Source organism: Arachis ipaensis, chromosome B09, assembly GCF_000816755.2.
Source record: "Arachis ipaensis cultivar K30076 chromosome B09, Araip1.1, whole genome shotgun sequence".
Taxonomy (NCBI): domain Eukaryota; kingdom Viridiplantae; phylum Streptophyta; class Magnoliopsida; order Fabales; family Fabaceae; genus Arachis; species Arachis ipaensis.
Window position 1 is genome coordinate 29,823,543 of NC_029793.2, and position 20,753 is coordinate 29,844,295.

Below are 20,753 nucleotides of genomic sequence, written 5' to 3' on the forward strand. Positions count from 1 at the left end.
TTTTAAACTCACTTATTTTTTCTTTTCATAATTATATAATATCTATTAATATTATTTTTTAATAAATATTTGTAGTACATAATAGTATAATAGATATAAATTAATTAATGAATTATTAAAATTTAAAAATAATAGTTATTTTAATATAAAAATAAAATAAAATATTTATGATAGAGTAAAATTAACAAAATACTTGTTCGATCACCGATTCGATTCTCACAACTATGGTCTCAAGTCTCAACTCACCTTGTAACTTACAAACACTGACTTCAATTACACTTAGCCGTAATCCTTTTATTTCCTTTCCATAGAAACATTGGATATTGGATAAGATGAGCACCACAGCCACAACTTCCCCTTCTTGCTCCTTCAAACAATGCAACCTCTCAACAACAACAGAAACCACAACCCTCTCACAGAAATCAGTCCTAGAAATCCTAAACAAAAAGTGCTTCAACTCGCTCCAACATCTAAGACAGTTACATGCCATCACACTAAGAAATGGTCACTTCCAAGACCACTATGTATCAGGCACCTTACTCAAGTGCTACTCCAACCCTCACTTCAGCAACTTCAACACTGCAATCAGAGTCTTTGAAACAATCCAAAAACCCAATGTGTTTGTGTGCAATGTCCTCATCAAAGGGTCCTTGGACAATGGGGACCCACTTGTGGCCATAACTTGTTATCACAACATGCTTCTCTTGTGGGACTCTAGGCCTAACATGTTCACTTACCCAACCTTGCTTAAGGCTTGTGCCATTACTGGTTCTCTTAAGGAAGGTTTTCAGTTTCATGCACATGTGTTCAAGTTTGGCTTTGGTGCTGATAATCACATCAAGAGTGCTGCCATTCAAATGTAGGTGGGAATTCATAAGATATTTTTAGGTGAAGTTGATAATTGAAAATTATTAGATAATTTAACATGTTTGACAAAATTATCATTTATCAATTCTTACCTATCAAGTATCAACTTTATATAAACACTTTGAAAAAGTTGTCGTATTTATTTATCATATCATATTGTATCAAGTACTTTTATTCATATTTGTGCAACATAAATACTTATTTATGCATCAACTTTTAAAAGGTTTTTTTATGACGAAATTTTAGTGCCTTTTAATTTGGTGCTGAATTTGCCAGACTAATCTTTAAAAATAAATATTTAACTTTTAATACATGTTTGGTAAATTAAGTACAAAATTTTAGGCACTATAACTATCAACTTTTTTTATATATCTCTCAAAATATTATTTTTGGTTAATTTATGGTATGCTAGTTGCTAGAATAGTAGAACTTATCTTACTTGAAGGAGCTAACACCAAAAACTAGACTCAATTATTCTTAAGATAATTTTCTATCATAATTCAGCTTTCATTATATAATTTATGACATGTTACTTAATATATTTTTCTAATACTTGTCTCTGTATGGGTGCAACATAGGTATGCATCATTTGGACTTGTTGAAGAGGCAAGGAAGATGCTTGATGAGAATGGTGAAACTGATGTGATTTGTTGGAACGCAGTGATTGACGGATATTTTAAGTGTGGTGAAGTGGAAGCTGCTCATGAGCTGTTTGTGAAAATGCCTAAGAAGAATGTTGCTTCATGGAACACAATGATAACAGGGTTTGCTAGGTGTGGGAAGATTGAGAATGCAAGGAACATGTTCGATGAAATGGATGAGAGAAATGAGATATCTTGGAGTGCCATCATTGATGGTTATATCAAACAAGGGTGTTTCAAGGAGGCAATGGAAGTTTTCCACAAAATGCAGAGAGAAAAGGTGAAGCCAAAACAGTATTTGTTACCAAGTGTTGTAGCAGCTTGTGCCAATTTGGGGTCTCTAGATCAAGGTAGATGGATTCATTCATATGTGGAAAGGAATTCGTTTCAGCTGGATGGAGTTTTAGGCACTGCTTTGGTTGATATGTATGGAAAATGTGGCCGTCTTGACATGGCGTGGGAAGTGTTCGAGAAGGTGAGAATGAAACAAGTGTCTACTTGGAATGCCATGATTTGGGGGCTCTCGATCCATGGAAGAGCCGAGGATGCGATTCAGCTCTTCACCAAGATGCAAGAGGAGAAGCAGAAGCCAAATAAGGTGACTCTGTTGGGTGTTCTAAATGCTTGTGCGCATGCTGGAATGGTTGAAAGAGGAATAGGATTATTAAATTCAATGAAGGAAGTGTATGGAATTGAGCCTCGGGTGGAGCATTTCGGCTCTGTGGTTGACCTCCTGGGAAGAGCTGGACTTGTAAATGAGGCAGAGAAGTTAATAGAATCAATGCCAATGAAGCCTAATGCAGCTGTTTTGGGAGCACTTTTGAATGCTTGCAGGATACATGGAAATGTTGAGTTAGGAGAACAATTAGGGTGGATTTTACTCGACATGGAACCTCAGAACAGCGGCCGTTACTCGCTGCTATCGAACATTTATGCGAAAGCAGGACGATGGGACGATGTAACTAGAGTTAGAAAGTTGATGAAGGAAAGAGGAATTAAGACTATTCCTGGAAGTAGCATGATAGATTTGCATGGCACGGTTCATGAATTCAAGATGGGAGAAGGTTCTCACCCACAAATGAAGGAAATTTATGTTATGTTAGAAAATGTGATGGAGAAGTTGAGGAATGAAGGGTATTCACCAAACACCACAATGGTGTCCTTTGACATTGAAGAGGAAGAGAAGGAAACTGCACTTAAGCAGCATAGCGAAAAGATTGCGCTTGCTTTTGGACTAATTCATACAGAACCAGGGACGACGCTGCGCATTGTGAAGAATCTAAGGGTGTGTGAGGATTGCCATTCTGCATTCAAGCTAGTTTCTCGCGTTTATAGCCGCAATATTATCATGAGAGACCGTGCGCGCTATCATCATTTCATAAATGGTGTGTGTTCTTGCAAGGATTTTTGGTAAGGTGTTTAAAACAGACCATGTAAAGACATTAGAAACTGCGTTTGATTCAAACTGTGAAAGAAGAGAAATTGATTGATGCTATAGTAAGGCTACCTATTGCTTTTACAGTATTATTGAACATGCACATATACCTAGTTATGTATTATTTTGAAGTATTGAAATTGTTGATATCAAATACACAGAAGATTTTAATGTTAAAAAGGTATACAAGACAGCAACAGCAGCAAATGACATTATCTCAGTGACAATATAATAGATTAATAGTATTAATGTATTGGAAGCGGTTCACGTGTACCGCTGTACTTGCGGAACATCCCTGTTTCCATCGTTTTAACCAATGAGATTTATAATAAAGAATACATATGGTCCAGATTGGGTTAAGGAATTATATTGTGCATATAAAAATTGGGAGGAGCACAAATGGCGCAACCTGTTCAGTCTTTATTCAGTTTCAGTGTCTGCACGCTTTGAAGCTAGCAAGCCACATGTATGGAGTTACCGAGTTAGCCAATTAAAGGGGGATTTGGGCCTTTGATGCATCCATGAGCATGTCATGTGTTCGGTTGCTTGGTTCCAAAGCGGATCTGGTGTGGTGGAGATTGAGGGTTGGTGGGTTGTTGGACGTCTGGCCTGGGTGAGCTCTGGAGGGCAGGTAAGCAAAACTCTTTCGAGCTGACGAGGAGGGGGTGCCACCTGCAAGGACTCCAACGCTCAAGTCAATGTCCGTACGAGGGGCAGCAATTAGGCTAAGGTCCCCTTATATAGTCTGTACTTCAGCGGGTCCCACATGCACAGACCCTCTTTCCTGAAAACTTCCTTTCCAGCTGTCCAGGTTCACGCAGTAAGGGAGGTGACGTGCGGGTCACCTCCCGGTTCGGGCATGACAAACCATCGGGTCAGCTAACCGTGAGCCATGGATCCACAACTCATTGGGCTAGGCTAAAACAGGGCCCCCAACGCGTTAATCACAGGTGATTGGCGCGTTAATGTAGCTCGCCTCTTTTCTACTCGAGCGCCCTGCAGATCGGGGGATCCGTTGGCGGAGGACGTGACTTCGTGCGCGTATTTTGCCCCTACGCGTAGTTTGGCGTGTCGCTTCGACTCTCATGCTGAGCATTTAATGCTCATAATGATTGATTTGAAAACCCAGGGGAAAAGACCATCGTACCCCTGCCTTTTCGCGCTTCCTCTTTTGACGGTTACCATTCTGATTTTCACAAAACCACCATCTTTCCATTTGCTTCCACATTTTCATTCACTCTCTCGCCTACATCCGCTTATTGCTCTGCTTTCGGGATTACTCTCGAGGGAACCTCTGCGCGTAGTTCTTGCACATTACCTCCTTTCTGCCTCCTTTCTGCACATTTTCCTGTAAGTGTTTCACGCTCCTTTTGTTTATCCCATTGTTTTCTTTTATTCTGTTCTGTGATTGTCACCTTTGTAGTGCATGCCCTTCTCCTTTTTCACTTTGGTTTAAGTTCGATAGATACAGTTCATGTTAGATAGTTGCTAGGGGGTACCATTCAGGTGTTTGTAATGAACTTAGGCTTTAGGTACTGGCGTAGGTATCATAGATTAGTGATATGCTTAGCTGCAGATCAGTTTTGTTTATTTTCTGACTTAGCAATCTCCCGGGTTAACTTGAGTGGTGCCCCTACTATAGGTATGGCGCGACCACCGGCTCCAAACGTTATTGACTTTTATGCCTGGGTGACCTCGGATGTGAAGGACACACCATCTTGGGTGACCAGAGAGAAGCTCCAAGCTCTCCGTGACACGGGTTCTCTATGCGGGGGAGGTCTCGAGGAGGCGCACTATCAAGTCTATGTCCCCAGCGATCATGAGAGGGTATGCCTTAAGAATATGGCTTCCCCTCGGGTGGTCAACTGGCTGTGGCTGTATAAGCCCATGTTTACTACGCTGGGTCTTCGGCTCCCTTTCTCCCTTTTCGTAATGTCACTATTCAACCGTTGTGATGTCGCCCCGTCACAGCTTCATCCGAACAGCTAGGCCGCCATCCAGTGCTTCGAACTGGTGTGCGAGTATTTAGAGATCCCGACCTCCGTGAACGTCTTCCTCTATCTCTTCCTTTTAACGAACCCTTCCCGCGAGGGGAAAACGAAAAAATGTTACATGTCCTTCCGGGCTGTCCAAGGCTGCAGCATATTTGGTCTCTTTGAGGATTCCTTCCATCATTTCAAGAGCACCTTCTTTAAGGTGAGGCCTGCCCCTTCTGGCTTACTCTGGAGGGGGAGAGGAGGATCCTGACTTATTGGAGTTTCGGGGCAGGCTCAGATTATTTAATAAAAGAGACATATGAGGGGATGAGTGAGGAGAACCATCGGATAGCCAACGTATTGTTGGCGATTTTTGGATCGAAGAATTTAAATCCCCATCTCGTGATAGGGGATCAAGAGGTTGGGCAAGCCCAAGTCGGTAGGTCATTTCCTTGCTTTCAGTTTTTCCTTTTCGTTGATATCCTAGTTCCTCACTCCCTCACTTGTGTTTATTTTGTAGTTGCCATGGCTAAAGGGAAGACGACCATGGAGGACCTGGTGGCCCACTTCCTCGGTGGGAGCGACGACGACGATTCTTCCGCAACCCACTCTGAGATCCCGGGTCAAGAAGCCGTCGCGGAGAATAGTGGTCGGGGTGTTGCTAGGGATCAGACTGATTCACAGCCTTCAGGCAACATTCATCCCGAGGACCATCTACGCACTGCCATTGAAGAGCCGATCCTGGAGGAAGAGGTCGACCTTGAGGCAGATCCTGAACTGACAATCGTCCCCATCCCTCAGAAGCGAAAGACGGATTCTGGGAAGGCCCTAACTGTGATGGAGAGGAGCTTCGATGTTGGAGGCTTCATCGACTCCCACCTCCTTTCGGGTACTGAGGACTTCTTCCTAGAGGAGGACCTTGCTGTCCAAGCAAAGTGGACTTACCGCAGCCTTCTCCGAGCTGCCGTTGTCCCGAGAAAAGTGGAACATGTCTTGGCACAGCGTCAGACTTTAGAAGGGAAGTTACGTGCTGCTCAGAAGGACATCACCGACCTGACGGCCTAGGAGGCGTCTCTGAAGAGTCAGCTTGACGAGAGAGAGAGAGAGAAGAAGGCAGGGGAGGACGCCTCCGAGATCAACAGGCTGGTAGATCGCGAGCTCTCTCTTTCCAAGGACTTGAACGTGGCTCAGGGTAGGGCTATTGCTACTGAAGCCAAAGTGAAGAACGTAGAGAAAAAACTGAAGGAGCTAGAGGAAAACTAGGGTGAGACCGAGAGGTCGGCCCAGGCCGCTCAGCAGGAGGTCGTTGCTTTGAATAAGAAGAATAAGGATATTATGAGGGATGCGAAGAAGGTCGTCAGGGCTACCAAGGAGGGGATCAAGGCCCAGATTGCCCTCTTGGCTCCTGACCTCGACACTTCTTTGATTGGGGCTTTCAAGAAAGTCCAGGATGGCAAGATCGTGGACATCCCCAAGAAGGCGGGAGCTCCTTAGCAGTTATGACCTGTTTTATTTCTGTAACGAATTTTTCCTTGCTGTAATACTTTGTCTTTTCGCTTGTTTTGTAACTTTGACTTATCGGGCCGACGTGTTGCCCTTGTTTTGTTGCGCTGGCTCGTGGTATACATAATTTCTAGCCGATTAATTATTTTTGGAATTGAAAACGCGGTTTTCCTTATCGTCGAGCCGGTAGGCTTTTTGTAGGCCGATTAGTTACCTTTGAAAAATATTTGGGTGTTGCTATTTGCTAGCCTTGTCGTTGGGCCGGTAGGCCGCATATTTCGCTTATGGTACTTCACGCCGATTTGAGCTTCTGGGGTGATCAGTCCCGGTTAGCCGTGCGAAAAGTAAAGGTATAACTAAAAATCAACAAAATGGCATAATGCAGCGTTTATGGAGTAAAACAAAACATGATAGCAAGTGAGATAAACCAAGGTAACAAGTGAAAGTTTATGGAATGAAACAAAACATGATAGCAAGTGAGATAAACTAAGGTAACAAATGAAATAATAAAAGCTAGATGACAGATTAGAGTCAAGGTGAATCAAAAGAGCGGAAAACCGTTAGGTCGTCAGGCCGTCTTTCAAGAGTAGAACCTTTTTAAGTTTGCTACGTTCCATGTCCTTGGCACCTCGCTTCCATCCAAGCATTCCAGCTTGTAAGCCCCTTTGCCAAGTACTTCTCTTACCCTGTATGGGCCTTCCCAATTTGCTGCCAACTTGCCTTCTCCCGGGCTGGGTAGTCCGATGTCATTCATCCGCAACACAGGTCCCCTGACAGGAAGCTCCTCTTCAGCACTCTGGCGTTGTATCTTAAAGCCAACCTCTTCTTCAGCGCATTTTCTGTCAGGTGGGCCATTTCTCTGGTTTCATCAACCAGATCCTTCTCCACCGATTCTTCCACACCCCCGAGGAGTAGTCTTAGGCCAGGTTCCCCGATTTCGACTGGAATGACCGCGTCGACCCCGTAGGTAAGTCAGAATGGGGTTTCCCCGGTAGATGATTGGGGCATTGTCCTGTACGACCATAGCACTGAGGTAAGCTCGTCTGCCCAAGACTGCTTCTTCTGATCCAGTCGTTTCTTCAAGCCATGAAGGATGACTTTATTCGCAGCCTCCACCTGGCCATTACTTTGTGGGTGTTCTACTGATGAGAATTTCTGCTTGACTCCCAGTCCTGAGAGGAACTCCCCGAACTCCTTGTCTGCGAACTGTATCCCATTGTCCGAGATGACGACCTTCGAGATTCCAAACCTGGAGACCACTTGTCTCCAAATGAACTTCTGGCAATTGGCTGAGGATATATTGGCCAACGGCTCCGGTTCAATCCACTTGGTGTAGTAATCGATCGCCACGATTAGATATTTGACCTTCCCGGGACCCACTGGGAACGAACCTAAAAGGTCAACTCCCCATTAGGCGAAAGGTCGCGGTGCTAGCATTGAGTTTAACTCTATCGCTGGGGAATTGTAGAAGTTAGCATTCTCCTAACATTTCTTGCATCTTATAACAAATTCTTGAGCATCCGACATCATAGAGGGCCAATAATATCTGGCTCTGACGAGCTTTCTGACTAATGCCTTTCCCCCAATATGGTGGCCGCAGCATCCTTCATGGACTTCGCCTAGGACGTAATCCATTTGGTCGGAACGTAGGCACTTTAACAGTGGCTGATTTAGTCCTCGTTTATACAACTGGCCCTGTATTGCTACGTACTTAGTCGCTTCCCGCCTTACTGTCTTGGCGTCTTGCTCGTCTTCAGGGAGTTGGCCCTTTTCTAAGAAGTGGAGGATTGGGTCAACCCACGAAGGGGGAGGGGCGTCGCTTGCATCATATAGAGGGTTACCGATGGCTCTTTTATCCGTCCTTGGATCAGGGATCAGTTTCCCGTTCCTGCCTTTGTGCTTGCCAATTTTGATAGGAGATCGGCCCTCGCGTTTCTTTCTCTATGTACATGTTGAACCATGATTTCCTCAAAATCTTCGCACAACTTTTTCACCGTCTCCAGGAATTTCTGGAGCAGGGAGTCCTTGGCCTAATAGGTCCCATTAACTTGGGAGGTAACAATCTGAGAATCGCTGTTGACCTCGACCCATGAAGCCCCGACCTTTTTGGCCAAGGGTAGGCCACCTATCAAGGCTTTATATTTCGCCTGGTTGTTGGATACCGGGAATTCAAACTTTGATTGACTGCTCATAAGTCATTCCGGTCGGGTTTTGGAGTATTATTCTTACTCCCCCCACCCTCCCGAACGCCTGGTTGGAAGCTCCGTCCACATGGAGCTTCCACCGTGTGCTCGAGTCCTCAGCCCGGTCTCCTACCTACCTCTAACAGGAAGTCCACCATTGCTTGGGCCTTGATTGCATGCCTGGGTTCATAGTGCAAATCATACTAGGATAGCTCGATTGCCCACACCATTATGCGGCCCGCTAAATCAGGTTTCTGGAGAACTTGTTTGATGGCTTGGTCAGTCTTGACAGTGACTGGGTACCCCTGGAAGTATTGTTTCAACCTTCTGGATGAGATCAACAGAGCATAGTCCATCGTTTCTAGCTTGGTGTACCTCAGTTCTGCTCCTTGAAGTGCCTTTCTGACGAAATATACTGGTTATTGGATCTTGCCTTCCTTTCGGATGAGTGCAGTCGCTAGGGCTTGATCCGTAACTGCCAGGTATAAGAATAACGATTCTCCCTCTTTCGGCTTACCGAGGAAAGGGGGTGCTGATAGTATCTTTTTGAAGTGGTCAAAAGCTTCTTCACATGATGGGGTCCATTCGAAGGCGATTCCTTTTTACATCAGATTGAAGAAGGGGGGCCTTTGTTGCCAACGCGCCGAGGAAGTGAGATAGAGCAGTGAGCCTTCCTACCAACCTTTGCACGTCCTTAACGTAACCCGAGCTTTTCATTCGCAAGACGGCTTCAAACTTGTTCAGGTTGGACTCTACTCCCCTCTATGTTATCATGAAGCCAAGGAACTTCCCAGCTTCCATGGAAAAAGCGCACTTAAGAGGATTGAGCCTCATGTTATGCTTCCGAAGAGACTCGAAGACAGTCTTGAGGTCTCTTACCAGATCAGTTGGCTCACTGGTCTTTACCAGGATAGCGTCAACATACACCTCGACCAACTTGCCGATGAGGCCGGCGAAGACTTTGTTCATCATCCTTTGATAGGTTGCCCTAGCGTTTTTCAGTCCAAAGGGCATTACTTTGTAACAATACATACCAGTTGGCGTTATAAATGGCGTTATACACCTCGTCTTACTGCATAGGTATTTTGTACCCAGAGGCATCCATAAAACTCAGGAAATGATATCCCGCTGCTGCGTCGACTAGGGCGTCAATGATTGGTAGGGGAAAGGAGTCTTTGGGGCAGGCTTTGTTGAGGTCCGAGTAATCGACGCACATCCTCCACTTCCCGTTGGCTTTCTTAACTAAGACTACGTTGGACAGCCATGTCGAATACTCGAGTTCTCGTATAAACCCAGCATCTAGCAGGCTGGCTGTCTGCTTGGCCACCTCGCTAGCTCTCTCCTGCGACATTTTCCTCCTCCGCTGAGCCACGAGCCTAGAATTCGGCTTGATGGCCAGCTGGTGGGACATGAAGTTGGGGTCCACTCCTAGCATGTCGGTTGGGGTCCAGGTAAAGAGATCGTCATTCACTCTTATAGTCTTCATCAGAGGCTCCTTTAGGGTGTGGGGGAGATTTCTGTTCACGAAGGTAAACTTTTCCTCTGAGTCCCCAACTCGAAACTTCTCTAGGTCACCCTGGGGCTCTGGCCTTGGGTTCTCATCTAGCCTCGCATCTAAATCGGCCAAGAAAACACCGGCTACATCCTTCAATCTCTTCCTCAGGAAAAGACTGGTGTTATCGCATGCAACGGTCGTTTCCACATCACCTCTTATGGATCCAACAGTCCCGTCATCTGTGACGAATTTTATCACCAGGAACTTGGTGTATATCACAACTGAGAACTCATTAATCGTCTTTCTTCCCATAATGACTTTGTAAGCTGTGGAGTCTCGTAAGACGACAAACTCTGCCATTACCGACTTCTTTGCTTCATTGGATCCTACGCAGACTGGAAGTGTGATTACTCCGTTAGGCCTTATGTAGTTGTCTCCTAGGCCTATGACCTCGTGATGGTGGACCTTGAGGTCAGCTTCCTTGAGCCCTAGGGCGTCAAATTCATTTCTGAACATGATGTTTGAGTCAGCTCCCGTGTCAACGAGGATTCGTTTAACTAGGCCTGTGCCAATCCTTGTCGTGATCACCATAAGTGGATTCTATGGGAGGTTGATGAGAGAATATTTTATACGCTTTTTTGTATTATTTTCATATAGTTTTCATTATATTTTGTATAGGTTTTATTATGTTTTCATAGGTTTTAGTGAAAAATTCACATTTTTGGATTCTACTTTGAGTTTGTGTGTTTTATGGTGATTTCAAGTATTTTCTGGCTGAAAATTGAGGAGTTTGAGCAAAAGTCTGATTCAGAGACAGAGAAAGGACTGCAGATGCTGTCAGGATCTGACCTCCGTGCACTCGAAGGAACTTTTCTGGAGCTACAAAAGTCCAAATGGCGTGCTCTCAACGGGTATGGAAAGCTAACATCCAGGGCTTTCCAGAAATTTATAATAATCCATACTTTTCTTTGGAAATGAAGGCCCAAAACTAGCATTCAACGCCAGCCACCTACCCTATTCCTAGCGTTGGATGCTAGTTGCGTGTGTATGCATAACCTACATTATTTCGTACAATAGTAGAAATACCAGCAAGTGTACTGGTTCATCCAAGTAATACTTGAGCGAGTCAGGGTCAATCCCACGAGGATTGTGGCTTGAAACAAGCTATGATTGTCTTGCAGGTCTTAGTCAGGCAAAATCAGAAGGAGTTGGATTTATAAATTAGCTATTAAGAAGTTGGCTATTAGGAATTATATGTTGGGAATTAAAATGCTGATAGGGATAGAGTCGGGAGTTGGAGTTGTTTTTCCTTTCTGAAGTAACTCTGGTACTATTATCTTCTTTGCTTGTGAATGATCTTCTTCTATGGCAGGTTGTAAGTGAACAAAGTCACACCAATGGTCCTTGATCTCCTCTGCTACAGGTTGAATGCCATTGCCCGTGGTCATTCAATCCGATGGAGGGTGAAGCTCTTAGCAAATCGTTTTCTTGGCGATCCTACTCAAAATGCCACAGACAAGGTCGAATCTTCCGGATCAGAGAACGCTGCTTCTATAGATTCTAGCCTATACCACGGAGACCCTAATCTCCCTGGAGATCGGATGAACTGGTGTCTCGAGAAGTCCCCAACGAAATCGTGGATTAACCGTCTGAGAGATGTATAAACATAGCTGTTGGTTCGTGCTTTCTGGCCAAGTATTCACACGAATCGAAGTAGACGCGGGTGTTTGTCAGGCATGTTCGTCTTAATGTGATGAACAGAGCCAATTTGTCAGATCGTCCTATTCATCACGATGAAGATCAGAATATACATCTTAGAGATAGATCAGACACGGATCGAAGAAGAAGAAATAGTACTTTAATTAATTTATAGGACTCAGCAGGGCTCCTCCCCTCAACCTAGGAGGTTTAGAAACTCATATTGAAAATAAAAACAAAGATAAAAATGTGTATAGAGCTCTCCTAAATCGGAGAGTGATGATTCTTGATGATGGTTCCTAAAATTACATGAACATAATCCCTTAAATACTAAACAAATGACTAGTAAGGGTAAAACAGTCTATTTAGTGCTAAAATTCACTTCTGAGGCCCACTTGGTGAGTGATTGGACTGAGCTTTGATGAGATCCACGTGCCATGAGGTCTCTAGGGCATGGAATGCCAGCTAGGGGGTCCTCTTTGGGCCTTTGGATGCTGGACTCTACTCTTTGGGCGTTGGACACCTGGAAGATGGCAGGAGGCTGGCGTTGGACGCAAGTTTTGGGCCTTCTAATCCGAAATAAAGTATGAACTATTATATATTTCTGGAAAGCTCTGAAAGTCAGATTTCCATAGTCATTGAGATCGCTCCATTTAGACTTCTGTAGCTCCAGAAAAGCTCTTCTAAATGCAAGCAGGTCAGATTTGGACAGCATCTGCAGTGCTTTCTCTGTCTCTGAATCAGACTTCTGCTCTAGCTCCTCAATTTCAGCCAGAAATTACCTAAAATTGCCCAAAAACAAAAAAACTCATAGTAGAATCTAAAAATGTGAATTTAACACTAAACCCTATAAAAACTTAATAAAAACTAAATAAAACACACACAAAACTATATGAAAGTGATGTCAAAAAGCGTATAAAATATCCGCTCATCACAACACCAAACTTAAACCGTTGCTTGTCCCCAAGCAACTAAAAACACAATAGGATAAAAAGAAAATTAAGATACAATAAATTTCTATTTTTCAAATGAAGCTTAGTTAAAAATCAGATGAGCGGGACTTAGTAGCTTTTTGCTTCTGAATAGTTTTGGCATCTCACTATCCAATATCCATTGAAACTCAGAGATGTTGGCATCTTTAGGAACTTAGAATCCAGATGATATTATTGACTCTCCTAGTTAAGCTCATTTTGATTCTTGAACACAGCTTTCTGAGTCTTGGCTGTGACCCTAAGCACTCTGTTTTCCAGTATTACCACCAGATAGATTCATGCCACAGACACTTTAACTGGGTGAACATTTTTAGATTGTGACTCAGCTTTGCTAGAGTCCCCAGATAGAGGTGTCCATAGTTCTTAAGCACACTCTTTTTACTTTAGACCACGACTTTAACCACTCAATCACAAGCTTTTCACTTGACACCTTGACGCCACAAACACATGGTTAGGGACTGGTGTGTGAAATCGTGATCATTACTTCCTTGGTAACGGCGCTAAAAACTCAATACGCATGTTCATGATCTTAATTCTGTTTCACAACTTCGTACAACTAACCAGCAAGTGCACTGGGTCGTCCAAGTAATAAACCTTACGTGAGTAAGGGTCGATCCCACGGAGATTGTCGGCTTGAAGCAAGCTATGGTCACCTTGTAAATCTCAGTCAAGCGGATTCAACTGATTTTATAAATTGATAAGTAAAAGATAAATAAAATATAAAATAGGATAGTGGTACTTATGTAATTCATTGGTGAGAATTTCAGATAAGCGTATAGAGATGCTTTCGTCCCTCTGAACCTCTGCTTTCTTATTGTCTTCATCCAATCCTTCCTACTCCTTTCCATGGCAAGCTGTATGTTGGGCATCACCGTTGTCAATGGCTACTTCTCATCCTCTCAGTGAAAATGGTCCAAGATGCTCTGTCACGGCACGGCTATTCATCTGTTGGTTCTTGATCATACTGGAATAGGATCCATTGATCCTTTTGCGTCTGTCACTACGCCCAGCACTCGCGAGTTTGAAGCTCGTCATAGCCACCCCTTCCCAGATCCTACTCGGAATACCACAGACAAGGTTTAGACTTTCCGGATCTCAGGAATGGCCATCCATGGGTTCTACCTTATACCACGAAGATCCTAATATCTCGGACTCGGTCTCTTATATTAGATATCCAAGAGATATCCATCCAATCTAAGGTAGAACGGAAGTGGTTGTCAGGCACGCGTTCATAAGTTGAGAATAATGATGACTGTCACGACCATCACATCCATCATATTGAAGTGCGAATGAATATCTTAGAAGCGGAATAAGTTGAATTGAATAGAAAAACAGTAGTATTTTGCATTAATCTTTGAGGAACAGCAGAGCTCCACACCTTAATCTATGGCGTGTAGAAACTCTACCATTGAAAATACATAAGTGATGAAGGTTCAGGCATGGCCGAATGGCCAGCCCCTAAATGTGATCTAAAGATGAAACTAAAGATGTAAATACAATAGTAAAAAGTCCTATTTATACTAAACTAGTTACTAGGGTTTACAGAAAAGAGTAAATGATGCAGAAATCCACTTCTGGGACCCACTTGGTGTGTGCTTGAGCTGAGCACTCTATCTTGGAGTTGAACGCCAGTTTGTAACCTGTTTCTGGCGTTTAACTCCACTTTGCAACCTGTTTCTACCGTTTGACTCCAGAATGCAGCATGGAACTGGCGTTCAACGCCAGTTTACGTCGTCTATCCTTAATCAAAGTATGGACTATTATATATTGCTGGAAAGCCCTGGATGTCTACTTTCCAACGCAATTAAGAGCGCGCCATTTGGAGTTCTGTATCTCAAGAAAATCCACTTTGAGTGCAGGGAGGTCAGAATCCAACAGCATCTGCAGTCCTTCTTTAACCTCTGAATCTGATTTTTGCTCAAGTCCCTCAATTTCAGCCAGAAAATACTTGAAATCACAAAACAAAAAACACACAAACTCATAGTAAAGTCCAGAAATATGAATTTTATTTACTAGAGTCATGTCAACAGGAGGTTGGAGCTTTCTTGCTCAACCTGGTCCCCTAAGTAATGTTTCACTCTTTGGGCATTGACTGTGATTCTTTCATCTGAATGCGATACATAAATGCCACAGACACATAACTGGGTGAACCTTTTTAGATTGTGACTCAGCTTTGCTAAAGTCCCCAATTAGAGGTGTCCAGGGTTCTTAAGCACACTCTTTTTTTGCTTTGGACCTCGACTTTAACCGCTGAGTCTCAAGTTTTCACTTGACACCTTCACGCCACAAGCACATGGTTAGGGACAGCTTGGTTTAGCTGCTTAGGCCAGGATTTTATTCCTTTAGGCCCTCCTATCCACTGATGCTCAAAGCCTTGGATTCTTTTTTATTACCCTTGCCTTTTGGTTTTAAGGGCTATTGGCTTTTTGCTCTTGCCTTTTGGTTTAAAGAGCTTTTGGCTTTTTCTGCTTGCTTTTTCTTTCTCTTTCTCTTTTTTTTTCGCCATTTTTTTTGCAAGCTTTTGTATTCATTGCTTTTTTCTTGCTTCAAGAATCATTTTTTATGATTTTTCAGATTATCAAATAACATGTCTCCTTTTTCCTTATTCTTCAATAGCCAACATATTTAACATTCATAAACATCAACTTCAAAAGACATATGCACTGTTCAAGCATTCATTCAGAAAACAAAAAGTATTGTCACTACATCAAAATAATTAAACTAGTTTCAATGATGAATTTGAAACCCTGTACTTCTTATTCTTTTGTAATTAAAACATTTTTCATTCAAGAGAGGTGATGGATTCATATTCATAACTTTAAGGCATAGACACTTAGACACTAGTGATCATATAGTAAAGACACAAACATAAATAAAACATAAAGCTCAAAAATCGAAAAACAGGAAAATAAATAAACAAGGAGATTAAGGAATGAGTCCACCTTAGTGAGGGTGGCATCTTCCTCTTCTTGAAGAACCAATGGTGCTCTTGAGCTCCTCTATGTCTCTTCCTTGTCTTTCTTGCTCCTCCCTCATAGCTCTTTGATCTTCTCTAATTTCATGGAGGATGATGGAGCGCTCTTGGTGCTCCACCCTTAGTTGTCCCATGTTGGAACTTAATTCTCCTAGGAAAGTATTGATTTGTTCCCAATAATTCTGTGGAGGAAAGTGCATCCCCTGAGACATCTCAGGGATTTCATGATGAGGAATTTCCTCATGTCCATGATCTCTTGTTTGCTCCATCCTTTTCTTAGTGATGGGCTTATCCTCTTCAATGAGGATATCTCCCTCTATGTCAATTCCAGCTGAATTGTAGAGGTGGCATATGAGGTGAAGAAAGGCTAACCTTGCCCAAGTGGAGGACTTGTCAGCCACCTTGTAGAGTTCTTGAGGTATGATCTCATGAACTTTCACTTCCTCCCCAATCATGATACTATGGATCATGATGGCTCGGTCTACAGTAACTTCAGACCGGTTGCTAGTAGGAATGATTGAGGGTTGAATGAACTCCAACCATCCTCTAGCTACTGGTTTGAGGTCAAGCCTTCTTAGTTGAACTTGCTTGCCTTTTGAGTCAATTTTTCATTGAGCTCCTTCCACACATATGTCCATGAGGACTTGGTCCAACCTTTGATCAAAGTTGACCCTTCTTGTGTAGGGGCGTGCGTTCTCTTCCATCATTGGCAAGTTGAACGCCAGCCTTACATTTTCCGGACTGAAATCTAAGTATTTCCCCCGAACCATGGTAAGCCAATGCTTTGGGTTCGGGTTCACATTTTGATCATGGTTCCTTGTGATCCATGCGTTTGCATAAAACTCTTGAACCATTAGGATCCCGACTTGTTGAATGGGGTTCGTGAGAATTTTCCCAACCCCTTCTTTGGATTTCATGACGGATCTCCGGATACTCATTCTTTTTGGTTTGAAAGGAACCTCAGGGATCACTTTCTTCTTGGCCACAACTTCATAAAAGTGGTCTTGATGGACCTTAGAGATGAATCTCTTCATCTCCCATGACTCAGACGAAGAGAATGGAGGAGATGGAAGGAGAAGTGGTTTCGGCCAAGGAGTGAAGAGAGGGTTGTGTTATGTGAAAATGAAGAAGGAATGAGGGATTTATATAGGAGTAGGGAGGGGTTTAGGGTTCGGCCATTTAGGGTTGGGTTTGGGAGGGAAATTATTTTGAATTTAAAGGTAGGTGGGGTTTTTGGGAAAGAGAGGATGGATGTGATTGGTGAAGAGGTGATGGGGAAGAGTGATTGAGTTGATTGGTGAGGGGTATTTGGGGAAGAGAGTTATAGAAAGGTGTGAAGAAGAGAGAAGAAGTAGGTGGGGATCCTGTGGGGTCCACAGATCCTGAGGTGTTTGAGGATTTCTCATCCTTACACCTTTTAGACGTGTAAAACGCCCCATATATGTAATCCTGGCGTTTAACGCCAGACTGCAGCATGTTTCTGGCGTTGAACGCCAGTCTGATGCTTGTTTCTGGCGTTTAACGCCAGCTTTCCTCTGGATGCAATCCTGGCGTTTAAACGCCAGACTGCTGCTTGTTTCTGGCGTTTAACGCCAGTTTCATGCTCTATTCTGGCGTTTAAACGCCAGTAAGCCCTTCCTCCAGGGTGTGCTGTTTTCAATGCTATTTTTCATTCTGTTTTCGATTTTTCAGTAGTTTTTGTGACTCCACATGATCATCAACCTAATAAAATATGAAATAGCAAATAAAATAAAAATGATTAAATAACATTGGGTTGCCTCCCAACAAGCGCTTCTTTAATGTCAATAGCTTGACAGTGAGCTCTCATGGAGCCTCACAGATAATCAGAGCAAGGTTGGGACCTCCCAACACCAAACTTAGAGTTTGGTTGTGGCCTCCCAACACCAAACTTAGAGTTTGACTGTGGGGGCTTTGGTTGGCTCTGCAGTGAGAGAAGCTTTTCATGCTTCCTCTCCATGGTTACAGAAGGAGATCCTTGAGTTTTAAACACAAGGTTGTCATCATTCAGTTGAAGGATCAATTCTCCTCTGTCCACATCAATCACAGCTCTTGCTGTGGCTAGGAAGGATCTTCCAAGGATGATGGATTCATCCTCATCCTTCCCAGTATCTAGGATTATGAAATTAGCAGGGATGTAAAGGCCTTCAACCTTTACTAACACGTCCTCTACTAGTCCATAAGCCTGTTTTCTTGAGTTGTCTACCATCTCTAATGAGATTCTGGCAGCTTGCACCTCAAAGATTCCCAGTTTCTCTATTACAGAGAGTGGCATGAGGTTTATCCCTGATCCAAGGTCACATAGAGCCTTCTCAAAGGTCATGGTGCCTATGGTACAAGGTATTAAGAACTTTCCAGGATCCTGTTTCTTCTGAGGCAATCTCAGTTGATCCAGATCACTTAGTTCATTGATGAGTAAGGGAGGTTCATCTTCCCAAGTCTCATTACCAAATAATTTGGCATTCAGCTTCATGATAGCACCAAGGTACTTGGCAACTTGCTCTTCAGTAACATCTTCATTCTTTTCAGAAGAAGAATACTCATCAGAGCTCATGAATGGTATAAGGAGGTTCAATGGAATCTCTATGGTCTCCAGATGAGCCTCAGAGTCCTTTGGTTCCTCAGAGGGAAACTCCTTATTGATCTCTGGACGTCCCAGGAGGTCTTCCTCACTGGGATTCACGTCCTCTCCCTCCCTTGCAGGTTCGGCCATGATGATCAATTCAATGGCCTTGCACTCTCCTTTTGGGTTTTCTTCTGTATTGCTTGGGAGAGTACTAGGAGGGGTTTCAATGATCCTTTTACTTAGCTGGCCCACTTGTGCTTCCAAATTTCTAATGGAGGACCTTGTTTCATTCATGAAACTTAGAGTGGCCTTAGATAGATCAGAGACTATATTTACCAAGCTAGATGGGGTCTGCTCAGAACTCTCTGTCTTTTGCTGAGTGGATGATGGAAAAGGCTTGCTATTGCTAAACCTATTTCTTCCACCATTATTAAAGCCTTGTTGAGGCTTTTGTTGATCCTTCCATAAGAGATTTGGGTGATTTCTCCATGAGGGATTATAGGTGTTTCCATAGGGTTCACCCATGTAATTCACCTCTGCTATTGCAGGGTTCTCAGGATCATAAGCTTCTTCTGCAGAATGGTCTAGTGACATCTTTGATAGCTCAGACAGACCATCATAGAATATATCCAGGATGGTCCATTCTGAAAGCATATCCGAAGGACACCTTTTGGTCAGTTCATATCTTCTTCTTTTTCGAAAATTTCTGTCAGATTTTCTCCAGAGAGTTGTGCTTTAGCTTCCCTTAGCTTCCTCTTCAGAGTCCTTTCAGGTTCAGGATCAGCTTCAACAAGAATGTTCTTATCCTTGTTCCTGCTCATATGAAAAAGAAGAAAATAGAAAATAATAGGGATCCTCTTTGCCTCAGTAGAGAGAGGTTCCTTTATGTGAGTAGAAGAAGAGAAGAATATGAGAAGGAGAAGAGGAAAAATTTGAACTCAGAAAGGGAGATGGGGTTCGAATTTTGGATGGAAGAGAAGTGTTAGTAGATGAATAAATAAATAGAAGGAGATTAGAGATAAGAGAGGAATTCGAAAATTAAACAAAATAAAATAAGAATATTTTAAAATTAAATTTAAAATTCAAAAATTAAAATTGAAATTGAATTAAAATTAAAATTAAAAACAATCAGTTAATTAAAAAGGAATTTTGAAAAAGATGGAAGGAATTTTCGAAATTTAGAAGGAGAGAGTTAGTTAGGTAGTTTTGAAAAAGATATGATTGAAACAAAAAGATATGATTGATTAAAAGAGATTTGAAATTTGTTTTTGAAAAAGATATGATTGAAATTGAAAAAGATATGATTGAAACAAAAAGATAAGATTGATGGAAAAAGATTTGAAAATCAATTTTAAAAAGATAAGAAGTTAGAAAAGATTTTGAAATTGATTTTGAAAAAGATGTGATTGAAACTTATTTTGAAAAAGATTTGAAAAAGAAATTTAAAAAGATTTGATTTTTGAAAAAGATTTAAAAAAGATAAGATTTTTAAATTGAAAATTTGACTTGACTCATAAAAACAACTAGATTTTAAAATTTTTTGAAAAAGTCAACTCAAATTTTCGAATTTGATGAGAAGAAAAAGGGAAAGATATTTTTTATTTTTTGAATTTTTAATGATGAGAGAGAAAAAAACATAAAATTGACACAAAACATAAAAATTATGAATCAAAACAACTAATGCATGCAAGAACACTATGAAGATCAAGATGAACATCAAGACTTATTTTTGAAAATTTTCAAGAAAAGAAAAACATGCAAGACACCAAACTTAGAAATTTGCAAACTTTAGATACTAACAAATTGAAAATGCATATGAAAAACTAGAAAAGACACAAAACAAGAAAATATGAAGATCAAACAAGAAGACTGGCCAAGAACAACTTGAAGATCATGAAGAATGCAATGCATGAAATTTTTGAAAATAATTTTTAAAAAATTAAAAAGATGCAATTGACACCAAACTTAAAACTTGACTCTAGACTCAAACAAGAAACACAAAAATATTTTTGATTTTATGATTTTAAAATTTTTTGGATTTTTCGAAAATTAATTTTGGAAAAACGAAAAAGAAGAAATTTTTTTTTAGAAAATAAGAAAAAAAGCTTAAAAATAAAATTACCTGATCTGAGCAACAAGATGAACCGTCAGTTGTCCAAACTCGAACAATCCCCGACAACGGCGACAAAAACTTGGTGTGCGAAATCGTGATCATTACTTCCTTGGTAACGGCGCTAAAAACTCAATACGCACGTTCATGATCTTAATTTTGTTTCACAACTTTGTACAACTAACCAGCAAGTGCACTGGGTCGTCCAAGTAATAAACCTTACGTGAGTAAGGGTCGATCCCACGGAGATTGTCGGCTTGAAGCAAGCTATGATCACCTTGTAAATCTCAGTCAG

The 20,753-nt window shown here is 42.0% G+C and overlaps 1 protein-coding gene across 1 annotated transcript; it reads left to right on the forward strand.

Moving 5' to 3' along the window:
- LOC107619469 (pentatricopeptide repeat-containing protein At5g48910-like) lies at positions 284-3,100 on the forward strand. Its single transcript, XM_016321768.2, has 2 exons — positions 284-859; positions 1,446-3,100. The coding sequence occupies exons 1-2, from the start codon at positions 333-335 to the stop codon at positions 2,920-2,922; spliced, it is 2,004 nt and encodes a 667-aa protein (XP_016177254.1). The 5' UTR covers positions 284-332; the 3' UTR covers positions 2,923-3,100.